The 20,158-nt window shown below is 43.5% G+C and overlaps 1 protein-coding gene across 1 annotated transcript; it reads left to right on the top strand.

The window, feature by feature from the left end:
- Positions 1-1,855: 1,855 nt before the first annotated feature.
- Positions 1,856-19,923, top strand: si:dkey-6n21.12 (schwannomin-interacting protein 1). Its single transcript, XM_055938477.1, has 7 exons — positions 1,856-2,296; positions 11,993-12,329; positions 14,452-14,630; positions 17,108-17,201; positions 17,378-17,530; positions 17,791-17,908; positions 18,666-19,923. The coding sequence occupies exons 2-7, from the start codon at positions 12,060-12,062 to the stop codon at positions 18,764-18,766; spliced, it is 915 nt and encodes a 304-aa protein (XP_055794452.1). The 5' UTR covers positions 1,856-2,296; positions 11,993-12,059; the 3' UTR covers positions 18,767-19,923.
- The last annotated feature ends 235 nt before the right edge of the window (positions 19,924-20,158 follow it).

A 20,158-nucleotide genomic window follows, 5' to 3' on the forward strand; every position in this document is an offset into this window, starting at 1 on the left:
GTCCCACACCGGAGCCGCCCTCGACGCCCTGCGTCATCCATCATAGATGCCCACCCGGACCCTCCCCTATTGAGTCAGGTTTTGCGGTCGGAGTCCGCACCTTTGGGGGGGGCTGTCACGCCCTGACCATAGTAAGCTGTTTTTTCTCTGTGTTGGTTGGTGCGTGATAGTGACTTGAGTGGGTCATCTAGGTGTTTTTGTATTTCTATGGTGGCCTGATATGGTTCCCAATCAGAGGCAGCTGTTTATCGTTGTCTCTGATTGGGGATCATATTTGGGTAGCCATTTCCTAATTTGTGTTTCGGTGTTCATTCATTAAAAGAGAATTAAAAGAGATCAATGATCTCTTTATCTGAGCAATTGTATTAGCATAAAATAATATAATTGTCCCATTTCTTTTGTATACAATATAGCTCAGTATTTGGATTATTTATTTTATATTCTTTTTTTGATAATCTTTATCAAGTGTGACAATACTTTTTGACCTGACTGTACATTTTCCATATCGGTGCCCATCACTCATTTTATGGATTTATTCGATAAGTGATTCAAATTTGTGATTCAAGTGACTGAGTGTATCATAGAGTGTGTCAGAGCAGGTATTTTTAATTGACACATTCATGGAATGGGTGATTGAAATCAATGAATGTATCATAGAGTATGTCAAACCATGAATTTCTAAGCCGATACATTTCATGAAGTGTGGACTGAAATGAATAGTGTGTTAGACCTTGAATTAACTGACATTTTATGAAATTGGTGACGGTAGTAAGTTAACGTGGTTCAACCTGCACTGTTTATATTAAGTAGCTGAAATACTGAGGGTTGTTGATAGGGTTAATCTTTACTATTTTCAGACCAATATTTCATCTACAGCCCAAATTGTCTTTGGTGATTCAAATACAGTATATTGCATTGTGGCCAATGGAATGGGTGGAGTAGACAGTGCTGCAGGGTATTTAGATCACAGTCCCCCATGAAATAACACCATACATAGATTCTACAGACCCTAATGAGTAATCCCAACCCCACTTTTACCTGGCACATAGAATAGTTTTTTTCTCCACAAGCCAATGTGTCTTTTATAGGCCTACAGTGTATTGCATTGGGAACAATGGAATAGGTGGAATGGAGTGCTGCTGGGTATTTAGACCGCAGTCCACCAAGAAATAACCCCATATAGATTCTACAGACCTCACTGAGTATTCCCAGCCCCACTTTTACATCTGCACATAGAATCATTTTTTCTCTACAACCCAATATTGTGAACATACCAGTCTGAACATAGATTTTTTGATAGTGGCCTTAAAATGTTTTTAGAAGAACATTTGTAATTGTTTCCATAAATGATGTATTGTATTTGCTTATAAGCACAATACAAATGGACATTGATTCAAATGTAATATCTTTTGAATGAGTTATCCACATTGCTAGCTTAGATTACTCGTTGGTTATTACTGCATTGTCGGAACTAGAAGCACAAGCATTTCGCTACACTCGCATTAACATCTGCTAAGAATGTGTATGTGACAAATAACATTTGATTTGCAAGGTTTAGAAATGCGGTCTTTCATTTTTAAGGATTACTGATTACCATATAAAGTGACGTTATTATTTGTGCTGCTGGCAGAATACTAGTCGCAAATACTACTAACACGACAAGGGGGAACATAGCCTAAATAAAGTTGACTAACATCGTGATTTGTATTCTCTTAGTAATCATCTCCCTATCAATCAGAATTAAAATTGACAGAATCAAATCCTACTTTCTTCTACCATTTGAATTTCAGTAGTCTGTTAGAAAACGGTGAAATATGACACCTGGCCATTTTCGTTACTTATTCAGCCCGTCTCTCTCCACCCCTCCTCTCTCTGTGTCCCTACTGAAAAGCCGTGAAATTCCTGAAGGTTTTACGCTTTTGTTTCAATTGTTTTGGCGCAAGAATTCGTGGATTTCTTGGAGATGCTCGGCTACTAACCAGCTATAACGTTAGGCTGCTAAAGTACATTTGCCATTGGTTGTAACTTCAATCAAAGCAGCGTAAACAAGCTTCCCATAATCTTGCAGTTCAACACCCTTCTCCCGTTACAGTGAGCGAGAGGTTGAGATAAAGGAACGGGGAATGAAAAAAAGTGTGGAAACTCAGGAAGAAGGAGGGGAAGAAGGAAGGAGAATAAAGGGAAACTAGGAAGAGTTTTCGCTCAAGGAAGAGAGAGAAAGTTATGTGGACACAAGAATCATCTCCCCCGGTTTGACAGCGCAAGAAGCTGTGATTTCTACTCCCCTGGGAAATTGGTAAGCGATTCCAAATAGCTATTGGGTTAAACGATCGACCACTGACTAACTAAACAATATGCATATTGGCTACATCTATCGATACGTGTCATGTGTTTATTTTACTTCGCTTCTTCTCTAGGCTACGTCTTGGGCCTATTATCATTATATAGGCTACTGTTACTATAGCGTACATCAATCAGTCTTGAAAACAATTTTCTGAAACAGCGTTTACGTAACTGTCTTTATTTTCTATTTCTTATTCAATTATATTCTGCAGTCTGTCTTGATCTATACACATTTCAGAGTGCAGTTTGGATAGCCACATAGATAGACCCACTGGTAACTGAGGCTGTAAGTTACTTACACTGGTACATTATAAAGTTGAAACGCTCTATATTCTGTTTCCAGGCATTCCATGTGTTACCTTACCGTTTAACAAAAACATAAACTTTCTGAAACTCTCCTCTCTGTTGAACTCTAACTTCAAGTCGTCCCAAAATATAATCATTTGAATAATGTTGATAGCTTCTTTAAAGTAAAATGTTCTTCCTGCATATAATTTTGAAGTCGTAGGCCTACCAGTGCTTAATTTTTGCCGGATCCTGCCGGAACAGGGTCACCTCCGTTTTGGACTGTTTTATTCCGGAACGTATTTGGCCGGATCCGGTACCTCTTGTGTCATGAAAAATAAGTGTAACTTTTTGCGATGTAAAAAATATAATAAAAGCGGTCAAAGTTCATTCGAGTTGCCTCTTCGTTAATCATAGCGCAAAGAGTTCTGGAGGTGCTGAGGCACCCCTGATGAGTGGTGTAAAGTACTTAGGAAAACATACTTTTAAGTACTATTTAAGTCGTTTTTGGAGTATCTGTACTTTACTTTACAATGTATATGTTTGACAACTTTGACTTTTACTTCACTGCATTCCTAAAGAAAATAATGTACACATTTTTGCAATTACATTTACTTTTGATACTTAAGTATATTTAAAACCAAATACTTTTAGACTTTCACTCAAGTAGTATTTTACTGGGTGACTTTCACTTTTACTTGAGTCATTTTCTATTAAGGTATCTTTACTTTTACTCAAGTATGACAATTGTGGACTTTTTCCACCACTGCCCCTGATAAATTGAAATACATTTGCCAAAGTTATAGAATAACTGCTGCCTGTTCAATGAAAATAATGAAATCATTCAGAATAGCCTACTACACCATGAAAATGCTTGTCATTTAGCCACAGAGGTCAATAGCGTCTTTTAAAAAATAGCCTAGCTGTGGATTGTGTGTAGCCCAATAACAAGACATAGCCTAGAGTCAGGAACAGGCAGCAAATCTGTCAGTGAACAGCATGCAGACAAAACAGGACTTACGCAATATTTCAAATACATTTGCGGGAAAACACAGGTTGGAAACCAAATGGCTCCTGCTGAAAAGAGAAGTCTCTAATCTGTCTGCTCTAGCCTAACAAAATATTTGATAAACTTCCAAATATTATTTTACAAAGTAAAACGAGTGAGATATACAGTGTATTCGGAAAGTATTCAGACCCCTTGACTTTAAAAACAAAAAGTACGTCACATACTTATTCTAACATTTATTAAATCGTTTTTTCCCTCATCAATCTAACACACAATACCACATAATATTGGGGTGGCAGGTAGCCTAGTGGTTAGAGTGTTGGGCCAGTAACCGGAAGGTTGCTAGATCGAATCCCTGAGCTGACAAGGTAAGACTCTGTCCCTGAACAAGGCAGTTTGCCCAGGCCAAGTCTAGGCTGTCATTTTAAATAAGAATTTGTTATTAACTGACTTGCCTAGTTATATTTAAAAAATAAAATAATGACAAAGCAAAAACAGGTTTTTAGAATTTTTTGCAAATGAATTAAAAATATAAAACTGAAATATCACATTTACATATGTATTCAAACCCTTTACTCAGTACTTTGTTGAAGCACCTTTGGCAGCAATTACAGCCTAGAGGCTTCTTGGGTATGACGCTACAAGCTTAGCACACCTGTATTTGGGGAGTTTCTCCCATTCTTCTCTGCAGGTCCTCTCAAGCTCTGTCAGGTCTGGTTGGGGAGCGTTGCTGCACAGCTATTCTCAGGTCTCTACCAGTGGCGACCCGTCATTCAGGGCAGGTGGGGCTCCAAATTTTTTTGTGAAGCTTGCCTATTTTGCCAGTTATTTTGACATTAGTACGTCTCACATATCATTTTGCAAACAATGTAAAAAAAAGATATATATATATATCATTGAGTTAATAAAACCGCATACAAACATGGCCTCTTTTTTGTTTTCTTGAGTAAGCAGCTCCAAAATGCAGGTGTTTCAACCTAGCTCAGTGCATTCTGTGGTGGTGGGGCAAGCCAGCAGAAAATAGGAGCATTGCGCCGTGATTGGCTCAGTGTTCTGTCACTCATGGGGACACTACTTCACAGGCCAAGTCTAAGTCCTTAGTAGGGGTAGACATCAAACATTTAAGCCCTTTGGGTCCTCCCATAGAGTTACATTAGAAAAGCCCTTCCAAGAAGGCTCGGAAAGAATCACAATCATTGGCCACAGATAAAATGACGTCAAATCACGTTATATGTACGGTAGCTTTGTTTGGACTGATCATGTCAACATCATACTTTCAAAATCTTAGCTAGCAGTTATCAACATGAATCAAGTCGACAATCTACTGACAAATCCTTTTTAATCCTTGTCATATGAAGAGAAATAATGAAGAGAAATTATAGATAAAATGTATCGGTGCTCATCAGGCATTGGACATAAACATTACACAACAAGTTGGAAATTGCAAATTAAACAATGAGTGGTTTGGAAAGAATCAGTGGCTAACTGCAAGCGTTACAAAGCAACCACTAGCCTGCTATTCAGTGAAGTGGTTGTGTGTTTTTGTCCCGAGTACCCACCATAAATCCAGAGAATTCCAGACTTTGATGACAAAATTTGCCCACAAAGGACTGCCGTGCCAACTTCCTGTTTAAGTGAGCACAGCACAAGGTGAGTCCAAAAGTGTCTTGTATGCAGCTGCATAAATGATGTAATATGCAAGGGAGATATGTATACTGTAGCAAAGAAAGTAATACTAAGTGTATGTTGTGTAGTAAGCTGTTAGTAGCCCATGTGCCTCACCCTAATAATTTGGTCCATTTTCACCAACGCGGTATTGTAAACACATCGTTTGTAGCCAGTGTTTGCTTGTTTGCAGACTTTTTTGTACAGACTCGACAGTGCTACTGATAGTAGTGGTGACGCTTGGCTTGCACATGTAAATTCAGCACACACAACATTCTATAATAGAATTTTGTTATTTGACGTATCAAATTAAAAGCTGATTTAATACGTCAAATAGTGTTATTTGACAGCGTTCAATGTGCCTCACCCTAATAATTGTGTCTATTTTCACCTCTTAATTTCGCCTACTGTTATAACATGGTGGTGCACATGTAGCCTATAACCTGTTTTAGAGAAATGTAATCATCAAATATTGTAAGAGCTTTCATTGTCTGCTTATATGCCCCGTTTATTTATCCTACGGTTCTGACTTGGTTTACAGGGAGTACACTGTAAGAACGGCCCATGTTCGGAATTCTGTCGCTGTACATTTCAAAGGTGCTGAACAAATAGTTATATTGACTACGTCCGTCGTCGTCGCTCGCTCATTAATGTCTTAATCGAAATTACGGATTGCCTCTTATCCGCTTGTCCTCCCCTTATGCCATAGTTTGTACATTTTAATTGTCAGTAGAAACCACATTTGTTTAAGCAAGTCAGCCATATCAGATATGTTTTTTTAAATGCAGTAAATGAGGCTGAATTAACTGTTTCGTTGCCAGACAAGGCTCCGCTGATAGCCAGGTGTAGCAGTGGTAAGGTGATGGGACTGCTGTTGGGACTCTGTTGTTGGGACAGCTTTATGTAGGCCCTAACAGTTTGTGGGACCCGTTTGTCACCGTTATAGCGTAATTAATGTACTGTTTAGTGTTGTGTTGTGTAGTGGCTTTGCTGGCATGCATCCCATTTTTTGTTTTGTCCCACCAAAATGTACATGCTAAAATCGCCATTAGTCTCTACAGAGATGTTCAATCAGGTTCAAGTCCAGGCTCTGGCTGGGACACTCAGGACATTCAGAGACTTGTCTCGACATTCAGAAACTTGTCTCGTTGTCTAGCTGTGTTCTTAGGGTCGTTGTCCTGGTGGAAGGTGAACCTTTGCCCCAGAGGTTCTGAGCACTCTGGGGCAGGTTTTCATCAAGGATCTCTATGTACTTTGTTTCGTTCATCTTTCCTATATTTCCTCCAGATGGTATATCCAGACTATATTTCCTCCAGATGGTCGTCCTTCTGGAAGTTTCTCCCATCTCCACAGAGGAACTCTGGCACTCTGTCAGAGTGACCATCGGGTTCTTGGTCACCTCCCTGACCAAGGTCCTACTCCCCCAATTGCTCAGTTTAGCCGGGTAGCCAGCTCTAGGTGTCACGTTCTGACCCTAGTTATTGTGTTAATCCTTTGTTTTGTTGGTCAGGACGTGAGCTGGGTGGGCATTTCTATGTGTTGTGTTTCTATGTTGGGTTTATGGGTTGCCTGGTATGGCTCTCAATTAGAGGCAGGTGTTTGGTGTTTCCTCTGATTGAGAGTCATATTAAGGTAGGTTGTTCTCACTGTTTGTTTGTGGGTGATTGTCTTCCGTGTCTGTATGTATGTTAGTACCACACGGGACTGTAGCGTTGGTTTGTAGTCTGTACCTGTTTCGTGCGTTCTTCGTGTATTTGTAAGTTCTCATGTTTTAGGTCAGTCTACGTCGTTTTGTTGTTTTGTAATTTTCCAAGTGTTTTTTCGTGTTCGTCTTCGTCTTTAAATAAATAAATAATGTCATCATACCTCGCTGCACATTGGTCTTCCGATCCCTCTCTCCTCTCCTCGTCTGAGGAGGAAGAAGTAGACAATCGTTACAGAATCACCCACCAAACTAGGATCAAGCAGCAGGGAAAAGGGCAGCGACAGCAACCGCAGGAATCCCAGGATTCATGGACATGGGAGGAGATCTTGAACGGAGAAGGACACTGGGCGCAGGCTGGGGAGTATCGCCGCCCCAAGGCTGAGCTGGAGGAAGCGAAAGCTGAGCGGCGGCGATATGAGGAGGCAGCAAGGCAGCGCCACAGGTACGAGAGGCAGCCCCATAATTTTTTTGGGGGGGGCTAGAAAGGAGTGTGGCTAAGCCAGGTAGCAGACCTGAGCGCACTCCTCGTGCTTATTATAAGCAACTGACACTGGTCAGGCACCGTGTTATGCGGTTAAGCGCACGGTGTCGCCAGTATGTGCCCATAGCCCGGTACGCTATAGGGCAGCCCCCCGAAAGTGTCGTGTGAGTGTGGGCATCCAGCCGGGGCGTGTTGTGCCTGCTCAGCTTGTCTGGTCTCCGGTACGCCGTTTCGGTCCAGGGTATCCTGCGCCGGCTCTGCGTGCTGTGTCTCCGGGGCGCTGGGAGGGTGCAGTACGTCCTATGCCTACGCTTCGCTCGTACCAGGCAAATGTGGGAGTGGAACCTAAGAGAGAGGTGCGCGTAGTAGGCACTAGATCTCCAGTGCTCATCCACAGCCCGGTTCAACCTGTGCCTGCACTCTGGAGGGTACGGGCTGGAATAGTACTCCAGCCTGGGGGAGTGGTGCAAAGGCTGCGCACCAGAGCTCCAGTGCTCCCCCACAGCCCGGTCCTTCAGGTGCCTTCTCTTAACATCAAGCCTCCTGTAGGTCTCTCCAGCCTGGTGGGTCCTGTGGCAGCCCCACGCACCAGGCTGTCTCTCCGTCTCCTTCCTACAGGTGTGCCCGTCTGCCAAGCGCCGTCAGAGCTGCCCGTCTGTCCCGAGCCGTCAGAGCTGCCCGCCTGTCCAGAGTCGTCCAGCCAGGACCAGCCAGAGCCGTCCAGCCAGGACCAGCCAGAGCCGTCCAGCCAGGACCAGCCAGAGCCGCCCAGCCAGGACCAGCCAGAGCCGTCCAGCCAGGACCAGCCAGAGCCGTCCAGCCAGGACCAGCCAGAGCCGTCCAGCCGTGACCAGCCAGAGCCGTCCAGCCGTGACCAGCCAGAGCCGTCCAGCCGTGACCAGCCTGAGCCGTCCAGCCGTGACCAGCCGGAGCCGTCCAGCCGTGACCAGCCGGAGCCGTCCAGCCGTGACCAGCCGGAGCCGTCAGCCAGCCATGACCAGCCTGAGCCGTCAGCCAGCCTTGACCCGCCGGAGCCAGCCGGCCGGGATCCGCCAGAGCCAGCCAGCCAGGATCCGCCAGAGCCAGCCAGCCAGGATCCGCCAGAGCCAGCCAGTCCGGAGTGGTCCCTCAGTCCGGGGCTGCCCCTAAGTCCAGCGGGACCCATGTCTAGGGTTCCCAGTCCAAGGTCGGTGGCAAGGGTCGCCACCTTGAGGAGGCCACAGAAGCGGACAAAGACAAGGGTGAAGTGGGGTCCACGTCCTGTACCAGAGCCGCCGCCGCGGACATATGCCCACCTAAACCCTCCCCTATAGGTTTAGGTGGTGCGGTCGCAGTCCGCACCTTGGGGGGGGGGGGGTTTGGTTTGTAGTCTGTACCTGTTTCGTGCGTTCTTCGTGTATTTGTAAGTTCTCATGTTTTAGGTCAGTCTACGTCGTTTTGTTGTTTTGTAATTTTTTCGTGTTCGTGTTGGTCTTTAAATAAATAAATTATGTCATCATACCTCGCTGCACATTGGTCTTCCGATCCCTCTCTCCTCTCCTCATCTGAGGAGGAGGAAGAAGTAGACAATCGTTACACTAGGAAGAGTCTTGGTGGTTACAAACTTCTTCCATTTAAGAATGATGGAGGCAACTGTGTTCTTGGGGACCTTCAATGCTGCAGAAATCTTTTGGTACCCTTCCCTAGATCTGTGCCTCGACACAATCCTGTCTCGGAGCTCTACGGACAATTTCTTCGACATCATGGCTTGTTTTTTTCTCTGACATTCACTGTCAACTGTGGGACCTGATATAGACAGGTGTGTGCCTTTCCAAATCATGTCAAATCAATTGAATTTACCACAATTGGTCTCCAATCAAGTTGTAGAAACATTTTAATGATGATCAATGGAAACAGGATGTACCTGACCTCAATTTCCAATCTCATAGCTAAGGCTCTGAATACTTATGTAAATAAGGCATTTCAGTTTTTTTATTTTTAATACATTTGCTAAAATCTCTAAAAAACTGTATTCAATTGGTCATTATGAGGTATTGTGTGTAGATTGATGAGGGGGAAAAAAAGACTGTAACGTAACAAAATGTGGAAAAAGTCAAGGGGTCTGAATACTTTCCGAATGCACTGTAGGCTTTTGGCACGAACGCATCGGCCATCACCGGTGAGTGAGCTGCGCATCATTGGGTGAGTAAGTGAAACCGAATCGCATTTTTTAGGACTATAATTTCATCCTCATATTGTAGTCTACAATATGTGTCTCCACACATGTAGGCCTATGCTGTTGATCAAATCAAATTTTATGCGCCAAATACAAGAGGTGTAGACCTTACAGTGAAATGCATACTTACGAGCCCCTAACCTACAGTGCAGTTTAAAACAATATGGATAAGAATAAGAGATAAAAGTAACAAGTAATTAAAGAGGTCAGTAAAAAATAACAATATATACAGGGGGTGCCGGTACAGAGTCAATGTGTGGGGGCACCGGTTAGTTGAGGTAGTATGTACATGTAGGTAGAGTTAATTAAAGTGACTATGCATAGATGACAACAGAGAGTGGCAGTGGTGTGGAGATGGGGGGGGGGGGCAATGTAAATCATCTAGGTAGCCATTTGACAAGATTTTCAGGAGTCTTATGGCTTGGGGGTAAAAGCTGTTTAGAAGCCTCTTGGACAAAGACTTGGCGCCGCTTTCCGTGTGGTAGTAGAGAAAAGAGTCTATGACTAGGGTGGCTGGAGTCTTTGACAATTTTCAGGGCCTTCCTCTGACACCGCCTGGTATAGAGGTCCTGGATGGCATGAAGCTTGGCTCCAGTGATGTACTGGGCCGTCCGCACTACCCTCTGTAATGCCTTGCGGTCGGAGGCCGAGCAGTTGCCATACCAGCAGTGATGCAACCAGTCAGGATGCTCTCGATAGTGCAGCTGTAGAACCTTTTGAGGATCTGAGGACCCATGACAAATCTTTTCAGTCTGAGTGGGAATATTTTTTGTCGTGCCCGCTTCATGACTGTCATGGTGTGCTTGGACCATGTTAGTTTGTTGGTGATGTGGACAGCAAGGAACTTGAAGCTCTCAACCTGCTCCACTGCATCCCCTTCGATGAGAATGGTGGTGTGCTCGGTCCTTTTTTTCCTTTAGTCCACAATCATTTCCTTTGTCTTTTTCACGTGTCCCCAGCACTCAACTGTGACCTCTGACCTTTGTTTTCTTGTTGTCCTGGCACCACACGGCCAGGTTTCTTACATCCTCCCTATAGGTTGTCTCGTTGTTGTCGGTGATCATCTGCAAATTTAATGATGGTGTTGGAGTCGTGCCTGGCCGTGCAGTCATGAGTGAACAGGGAGTACAGGAGGGGGCTGAGCACAGTGTTGTTACCTACCCATGTGTATGCTCGCAGTACACGTCCTGGTAATCCATCTGGCCGTGCGGCCTTGTGAATGTTGACCTGTCTAAAGGTCTTACTCACATTGGCTGCGGAGAGCGTGATCACACAGTCTTTCGGGTACAGCTGGTGCTCTCATGCATGTTTCAGTGTTATTTGCCTCGAAGCGAGCATATAAGTAATTTAGCTCGTCCGTTAGGCTTGTGTCTTTGGGCAGCTCTCAGCTGTGCTTCCCTTTGTAGTCTGTAATGGTTTGCAGGACCTGCCACATCCGACGAGCGTCAGAGCCGGTGTAGTACGACTCGATATTAGTCCTGTATTGACGCTTTGCCTGTTTGATGGTTCGTCGGAGGGCATAGCGGGATTTCCTATAAGCTTCCGGGTTAGAGTCCCGCTCCTTGAAAGCTGCAGCTCTAGCCTTTAGCTCAGTGCGGATGCTGCCTGTAATCCATGGTTTCTGGTTGGGGTATGTACGTTATGTCACTGTGGGGGGGACGTCATCGATGCACTTATTTATGAAGCCAATGACAGATACTCCTCAATGCCATTGGAGGAATCCTAGGAACATATTCCAGTCTGTGCTAGCAAAACAGTCCTGTAGCTTAGCATCTGCTTCATCTGACCATTCATCTGATGGATTTAAGGTTGTTTTTATTGATCTCAGTTTGTCAGCGTCAAAGTAGCCTGTCATTTCGATCATTTGTGCGGTATTAAAAAAGATTCTGCCCAAGTCTCCAAGCATGTAAAATTACGTAGAATTGCATGAAATGCGTTTATAAAAGGCCACATTTTTCCCGGACCCGAGGCTACTACAATGTTCCCCATGTGTGCAACTTCTGTAAGTACCTCTACTCTACTGCTTTGTGTCACTACGCAAATGTGATGATATGCATGAAATGATTTATTGTAAAGGTGATTTTTTTTTCTCTTTTCAGTACCTCAGAGCTCCCCAGGTCACCCCCATCTCGCACTCGCTTTTGGTTCCAGCACCTCCTGATTTACAAATTAAGCACTGCCTACCACCAAGTAGTGTAATATAGTTGTTATAACAGCGTAGTAACCAGTAGGTTACTATAGTTCTTTATAACGTGTTTATTAAGTAGTATGATATCATCTTTATCTTAGACAACCCTCCAACCCAGAGCGGAGTGAAGTCTACCCACGCTGGCAGTCTCTCCTACTGACACAAGAGATGGAGGGAGAGAAGGAGAGAGAGAGGGAGCGGGGAGAGGAGAAAGAGAGCGACGAGACGGAGGAAGAGGAGAAACAGAGCGACGAGGCTGAAGAGGAAGATGACGAAGAGGATGATGACGAAGATGCGGAAGGAGCGGCGTTGGTGTGGCAGGAGGGGTCATACGGAGAGGATGACCTGGGCCTACCCATAATGCATTGGGAGGCGCTGAGCCTGCGCATCGCAGAGCTGGAGAAACAGGAAGAGGAAAAGAGAGAGAAAAAAACAAAGGTCAGAGGTCACAGTTGAGTGCTGGGGACAGGTGTTTTTGGACAGGTAGTGGAGAGGAGAGGGGGAAGGGGAGAGGAGTGAGAAGAAAGAACAGAGGTAACGGGTCATAGTTGAATGCTGTCTGTTACTTATGGATGTGGACAGGTGACTCAGTTGTCTATTTATGGGAGAGAGGTGTGCATCTGTCAGGGACACAGTGTTGTACAAAAAAACATGAAATGTGTCCATGAATGCAATGTCAGTCAGCTGCTCTATTCAGTGACTAGTTTTGTGTTGAAGGAGACTACACAGCACTGCTAAACAATATACAATATTAACTTTTTTTGAATCCATTATAATTTTAACCTTTAATTTATCCAGGAAGTCCCATTGAGTTCAGAATACCTCTTTTACAAGGGAGACCTGGCCAATAGGGCAGCTCGTTAAAAAAACTATTAAACTTACACACAGGAGAGGCTCTCCATAACTTGCTCTGTATAACTTGTGCTACCTACAGTCATGTGAAAAAGTAAGTACACCCCCTGGAAAGTTTGATTTTTTAGTAAGTATTTGGACAGATGGATATGTAATCTTCACTTCAACACCATTGACAGATAAAGGTAACCTAATTTAACAAATTAAACTGAAAGTTTATACTTTGCAATCATTTATTCATCGAAAGTCAACAGAAATGCAATTCCATAGTGTGGGAAAAAATAAGTACGCCCCAAGCTTCAGTAGCTGGTGTTGCTCCCTTTGGCTGAAATAACTTAATGTAGCCGTTTCTTGTAACTGTCTATCAGTCTCTCATATCGACTGGAAGGAATTTTTTCCAACTCTTCTTTACAGTCCTGCTTCAACTGTGTTATATTCAAGGGATTTCTTGCATGCACGACCCGCTTCAAGTCCCCCCACAGCATTTCGACAGGATTGAGATCTTGGCTTTGACTCGGCGATTCCATAACCCTCCATTTCTTCTTTTTGAGACATTCTGTTGTAGCTTAGTTTGTGTGTTTTGGATCATTGTCCTGTTGCAAGATCCATGTTCGATTCAGCTTCAGCTTTTTGACAGATGGCCTCACATTCTCCTCAAGAATTCTCTGGTACAATATGTAATACATGGTTAACTAAATGATGGCAAAAAGGCCAGGCCCTCGGGCAGCAAAGCAGCCCCAAACCATAATGCAACCGCCTCCATGCTTTACGGTTGGTATAAGGTTCTTCTGTTCAAAGGCAGTTTTTGCCAAAGATGGCGTCTGGCATTGCGGCCAAACAACTCCACCTCCACCCTCCATCTGTCCAGAGCACATTGTTCCAGTAGTTTTGGTCTTTACCCAGGTGTTGTCTGGAAAACGTCAGTCTTGTCTTGATATTCTTTTTTGAAAGCAGAGGCTTCTTCCTTCCTGACCTCCCATGTAGGTCAAGATTGTGCAGTCTCTTTCTGACAGTTGACTTATGCACTTCAATATTGATTGTGGCAAGAGAGGCCTGTAGATCCCTTGTTGTTACCTTGGGGTTCTTAGAGATTTCTATGAGCATCTTTCGGTCAGCTCTTGGGATGAATTTGGTGGGACGACCTGTTCTAGGTAGATTGCCAGTGGTCTGGAATTTTCTCCATTTGTAGATGATTCGTCGGACAGTGGAACAATGTACTTCGAATTGCTTGGAAATGGATTTGTAACCCCTCCCAGACTCACAGGCATCAATAATCTTTCTTCTGGGGGCCTCGGATAGGTATTTGGATCTTTGCATGATGTGTTACAACACCCATATGGTTAAGACCAAACCAGACCAAGTTTATAATCTTTATGGAAGTCTGGACCCTCCCAAGGTACTCTCTAATGATTCCCTAATAATTTGCACCTGTTTTGATGCACCTGATTCTAATTTTAGCCATTTTAGGTGAAGGTAAAGGGAGGGGTGTACACATTTTTTCTGCATAACGAAATTGCTTTTCGGTTTATTTTAATTGCATAACATTTTCAAAGTACATTTTTTGGTGTGCGATTTGTTAAATTGGGTTCCCTTTATCAATGAATGTGGTTGGGAAATTAGCTCAAATATCCATGTGTCCAAATATTTAAAAAAGGACTACTTTCCAAAGGGTGTACTTCTCACGACTGTATATCTGATTCATCTCCAGTCTTCCAGTGTCCTGGAACGAGGTAAGAAATTGTCAGCAAGCCGGCCGGAGGAGAGAGAGAGAGGGAAGACTCTGTCCATGAACCGGCCAGGAGACAGGGAGCAAGGGAAGAGTAAGGAGAGCTGGGAGGACGGAGGCGAGGAGGACTGCAATAGCCGCGTGACAGCCCTAACTTCTCGGTACGAAGCGCGGTGCCGTCTACGTAACATTGTGTTGTGATAGTGCTGTTTCATTATGTACTAATAGTATAGTACCCAGGCTGATACAATCAGGAATAAATCCCACTTCTGACACCAGTGAAATAGTGAAATGAAACCAAGGGAGAAGCATAAGGTCAGAGGCAAGAAATGAACTCAGAACCTTGTGGTCAATAATCCAAGAAAGCTAGCTCCAAGAAAGCTAGCTTCCAGGAGGAGTGGTATCAAATAAAATTTGAATGGTCACATACACATGTTAGCACATGTTATAGCTAGTGTAGCGAAATGCTTTTGCTTCTAGTTCCGACAGTGCAGCAATATCTAACAAGTAATCTAACAATTCCACAACAGCTACCTAATACACACAAATCTAAGTAAGGGAATGGAATAAGAATATATAAATATAAATATATGGATGAGCAATGACAGAGCGGCATAGGCAAGATGTATTAGATGGTATAAAAACACTATATACATACACTACCGGTCAAAAGTTTTAGAACAGCTACTCATTCCAGGGTTTTTCTTTATTTTTTACTATTTTCTACATTGTAGAATAATAGTGAAGACATCAAATCTATGAAATAACACACATCATGTAGTAACCAAAAAACGGTTAAATAAATCAAAATATATTTTATATTTCAGATTCTTCAAATAGCTACCCTTTGCATTGATGACAGCTTTGCACACTCTTGGCATTCTCTCAACCAGCTTCATGAATGCATTTCAATTAACAGGTGTGTCTTCTTAAAAGTTAATTTGTTGAATTTCTTTCTTAATGTGTTTGAGCCAATCAGTTGTGTTGTGACAAGGTAAGGGGGGTATACAGAAGATAGCCCTATTTGGTAAAAGACCAAGTCCATAATGGCAAGAACAGCTCAAATAAGCAAAGAGAAACGACAGTCCATCATTAAGGTCTGTCAATACGGAAAATTTCAAGAACTTTGAAAGTTTCTTCAAGTGCAGTCGCAAAAACCATCCAGTGCTATGATGAAACTGGCTCTCATGAGGACCGCCACAGGAATGGAAGACCCAGAGTTGCCTCTGCTGCAGAGGATAAGTTCATTGGAATTACCAGCCTCAGAAATTGCAGCCCAAATAAATGCTTCACAGAGTTCAAGTAACAGACACATCTCAACATCAATTGTTCACAGGAGACTGCGTGAATCAGGCCATCATGGTCGGATTGCTGGAAAGAAACCACTACTAAAGGACACCAATAATAAGAAGATACTTGCTTGGGCCAAGAAACACGAGCAATGGACCGGTGGAAATTTGTCCTTTGTTCTGGAGTCCAAATTTGAGATTTTTGGTTCCAGCCGGCGTGTCTTTGTGAGATGCAGTGTGGGTGAACGGATGATCTCCACATGTGTATTTCCCACAGTAAAGCATGGAGAAGGGGGTGTTATGGTATGGGGTTGCCTTGCTGGTGACACTGTCTGTGATTTATATCGAATTAAAGGGACACTTAACCAGCATGGCTACCACAGCATTCTACAGTGATAAACCATCCCATCTGGTTTGGGCTTAGTGGGACTATCATTTGTTTTTCAACCGGACACTGACCCAACACATCTCCAGGATATATAAGGGCTATTTTACCAAGAAGGAGAGTAATGGAGTGCTGCATCAGATGACCTGGCTTCCACAATCCCCCGACCTCAACTCAATTGAGATGGTTTGGGATGAGTTGGACCGAAAAAGTGAAGGAAAAGCAGCCAACAAGTGCTCAGCATATGTGGTAACTCCTTCAAGACTGTTGGAAAAGCATTCCAGGTGAAGCTGGTTGAGAGAATGCCAAGAGTGTGCAAAGTTGTCATCAAGGCAAAGGGTGGCTATTTGAAGAATCTCAAATATAAAATATATTTTGATTTGTTTAAAACTTTTTTGGTTACTACATGATTACATGGCTGTTGGCTGATGGCCTTGAGATAGAAGCTGTTTTTCAGTCTCTCGGTCCCAGCTTTGATGCACCTGTACAGACCTCGCCTTCTGGATGGTAGCGGGTTGAACAGGCAGTGGCTTGGGTGGTTGTTGTCCTTGATGATCTTTTTGGCCTTCCTGTGACATCGGGTGCTGTAGGTGTCCTGGAGGGCAGGTAGTTTGAACCCGGTAATGCATTGTGCAGACCGCACCACCCTCTGGAGAGCCCTGCGGTCATGGGCGGTGCAGTTGCCGTACCAATCGGTGATACAGCCTGACAGGTTGCTCTCAATTGTGCATCTGTAAAAGATTCTGAGGGTTTTAGGTGACAAGACAAATTTCTTCAGCCTATGTTGTGCCTTCTTCACCACACTGTCTGTGTGGGTGGACCATTTCAGTTTGTCCGTGATGTGTACGCCGTGATGTGTATGCCGAAGAACTTAAAAACTTTCCACCTTCTCTTGTAATCATGTTCATCAATGCCAGGGTCATTTCACTACTTACTAACAAAAAATGTTTTTTCCCCTCATCAGTCTTTCGAATCAGATGAACCTCCAGCTGTGCTTCATCAATGACAGCGGAAGCGAAGAAGAGGATGAGGATACTTGCAAAAAAGTTAGCGTGAAGGTAAGCATACACACTCAAAAGGTAAGGCTGGTCATAGATAGAGTGCTACAGCTCTTATGAATCAAAATGGAAACAAAGAGGGACTGGATATATCATAGAATTGTGAAAGACACTTGTTTTCTTGTATTCCAGATCTCAATCGTAATGCCATTTTGTTTTGTTTCTGTCCTTTCAAGAATTCCAAAATGGTTGGTAAGAGCGGTCCCAGTGTGCAGGTGTGCCAGCAGCCAAAGTTGCCTGCCCCCCCTGCAGCCAAGAGCAAATCATCAGGCTTCAAGGCTGCACTGAGCGCGCTCAGAAACAAGCTGAGGACCGAGCAGAAACAGGAGGTGAGAGCGGGAGGGAGGGACCTGAATCCCAAATCAACACCTAGCCCCTACCCCCTCTGCACTCCTGTAGTTCTGAATGTATAGGATAGGCACTTGCTTCTCCTTGCCGTCTGATACAATCCCATCATATCTACAGGAGTGGCTAGGAAGGAGCGACTAGCAGTTAATAGTACTGCCCTCGGGGTGCACAGTGTTTTGTTATTAGCTATTATCCTCAGTTATCTTATATTCTGTTCTTCACTCTGTCCCCTGTGTCTCAGAGCCCAGCTTGTTGTAATCAGCTGTTGAAGAATAGAAGACTGGACCGTAGTGACCTGCAAGCCTTCAGTCTCAAAGACCTCAACGCCCACCAAAACTCTCTCAACAAGGCTATACAAGGTGAGTGGTCACTTATATAATACACAGGATATATTGCATATTTACACCGAGTGTACAAAACATTGCTCTTTCCATGACATAGATTGACCAGGTGAATCCAGGTGAAAGCTATGATCCCTTATTGATGTCCCCTGTTAAATCAACCTCAGTCAGTGTAGATGAAGGGGAGAAGACAGGTTAAAGAAGGATTTTTAAGCGTTGAGACAAGTGAGACATAGATTGTGTATATGGGCCATTCAGAAGGTGAATGGGCAAGACAAAATACTTAAGTGCCTTTGAACGGGGTATGGTAGTAGGTGCCAGGAGCACCGGTTTGAGTGTCAAGAACTGCAACGCTGCTGGGTTTTTCACACTAAACAGTTTCCCGAGTGTATGAAGAATGGTCCACCACCCAAAGGACATCCAGCCAACTTCACACAACTGTGGGAAGCATTGGCGTCAACATGGGCCAGCATGGAATGCTTTCGACACCTTGTCCTGACAAATTGAGGCTGTTCTGAGGGCAAAAGCGGGTGCAACTCAATATTAGGAAGGTGTTCCTAATGTTTTGTACACTCAGTGTATATTTTAGATATAGGCTACTTTATATTTGACCTTTTTCATTTATAAGTTATACCAACCTTATTATTGTACCTTTATTTCACCTTTGTCAAATGATCTGTTCAACTGCATTTGATCTTACATTTTTGATCTGACATTTTGTTTGTGTTTGTGTGTGCGTGTGCATGTGGGTGTGTCTCTGTGCCTCGCCCATCAGACCTTAGCACAGAGCTGGTGGTTCATCTACAGACTCGGGACCAGCTGAGGACAGAACAGGATGCTATGCTGCTGGAGGTACAGGATATGACATCACTCTGACGTCACCTTAGAATCACATATAGAAACCTGACCAAGATGGCTGCCATTATCAGCACAATCTAGAGCGATGCAGGTCTATGACAAGCCACTCTTGCGTATTATATACTCTATGGACGACACTTTCAGAAGGTCCATCACCATAGAATAATTCGAATCATTCTAAGTTCTACGGTCATCGTCTAATAAAATGGAATCCCGGTGTCAGAGATCAGGTCACAATCAGTCAATGACGGACACCGGTGCTTGACATTAATGGACGAATCAAATCAATGTGAAGAGACTGCATCACTCCTAAATACTTTTTGGATTGAATTGCACAGCATTTTGTTTTTATTTCCTAGTGAGCAAAACTGGTTGAAATGACATCATCACACCCAGTTTCACATCCATTATGACATCATATCAACCGGTTTTGCTCTGTGTTTTTATAAAGGGAAACGTGTGTCTGGACTTTTAATGTTGTTGTGTTGTAGTGTTTTAGGGGGAAAATAACGGTAATATTATAAGGGATTAATAAGCTGCTATTGCTGCCCATGGATCAGTCTAGTTCAAATGTCCATTGTCATCCACATGTTGAAATGCAATGATTGTTTGGTGGCACATTATTTGAACTATACGTCATACGGTATCATAACAAATGTCCGAAGATTTCTTGTCATTGAGCGTTACGACGTAGAGTTTGAATAAAGTGTTACCGATTGTTTTTATTCTTGTCGCTGGGACACGTTTCGTTGTTTGTTTTGATTTTATGTTGCCGGGACACAGCTATGTCTTCTATTCTCGTCTATGTTTTAATGTATGTATGATGATCGTTGAATGAGTCAGTCCGAGAAAGGGGCATTACTAACCAAACAGACACACACAGTAATGCGAGCACAGCTCAACTCATTGACTTGGGTCTATAGCAGGAAGTGTAAAGGGAAATTGAGTACTATATTAACCTGCGTACTGTTGTAACATGACAACAATGTACCTACCAGCCGACCGACAGGATGCCTGACCAAGCCTCACTCGTTTGGTACTGTTGTCATGAAACAGCAACACAAGGAGCATTGGGATTTTGTGCGGGTTACATGAGTTTGACGTCACTGTTGACGTTGTTTTATTCTACAATAATTTTGCATGAAATAAACAGGTTGTCAAGGAAACATATTGTATGTAGGTGTGCTAGTGCTGCTTTGTATGTATGTATGTATGTATGTACCTGTATCTAGAGATGGATTAAGTGTACGTGTACAGTAGCTATTTACATAATGTATTTAGCACAGATGTAAATTGTATACATTGCTCTGTGTGTGTGTGTGTGTGTGTGTGTGTGTGTGTGTGTGTGTGTGTGTGTGTGTGTGTGTGTGTGTGTGTGTGTGTGTGTGTGTGTGTGTGTGTGTGTGTGTG

Source organism: Salvelinus fontinalis, chromosome 11 (genome assembly GCF_029448725.1).
Source record: "Salvelinus fontinalis isolate EN_2023a chromosome 11, ASM2944872v1, whole genome shotgun sequence".
Taxonomy (NCBI): domain Eukaryota; kingdom Metazoa; phylum Chordata; class Actinopteri; order Salmoniformes; family Salmonidae; genus Salvelinus; species Salvelinus fontinalis.

What these genes read in the sequence shown, in the direction of transcription:
- si:dkey-6n21.12 (XM_055938477.1), top strand. Translation starts at nt 12,060, where the DNA reads ATGGAGGGAGAGAAGGAGAGAGAGAGGGAGCGGGGAGAGGAGAAAGAG. An exon ending in GTGACAGCCCTAACTTCTCG is followed by an intron (nt 14,631 to 17,107) that starts GTACGAAGCGCG and finishes TCCCCTCATCAG; the next exon opens with TCTTTCGAATCAGATGAACC. An exon ending in GCAAAAAAGTTAGCGTGAAG is followed by an intron (nt 17,202 to 17,377) that starts GTAAGCATACAC and finishes TGTCCTTTCAAG; the next exon opens with AATTCCAAAATGGTTGGTAA.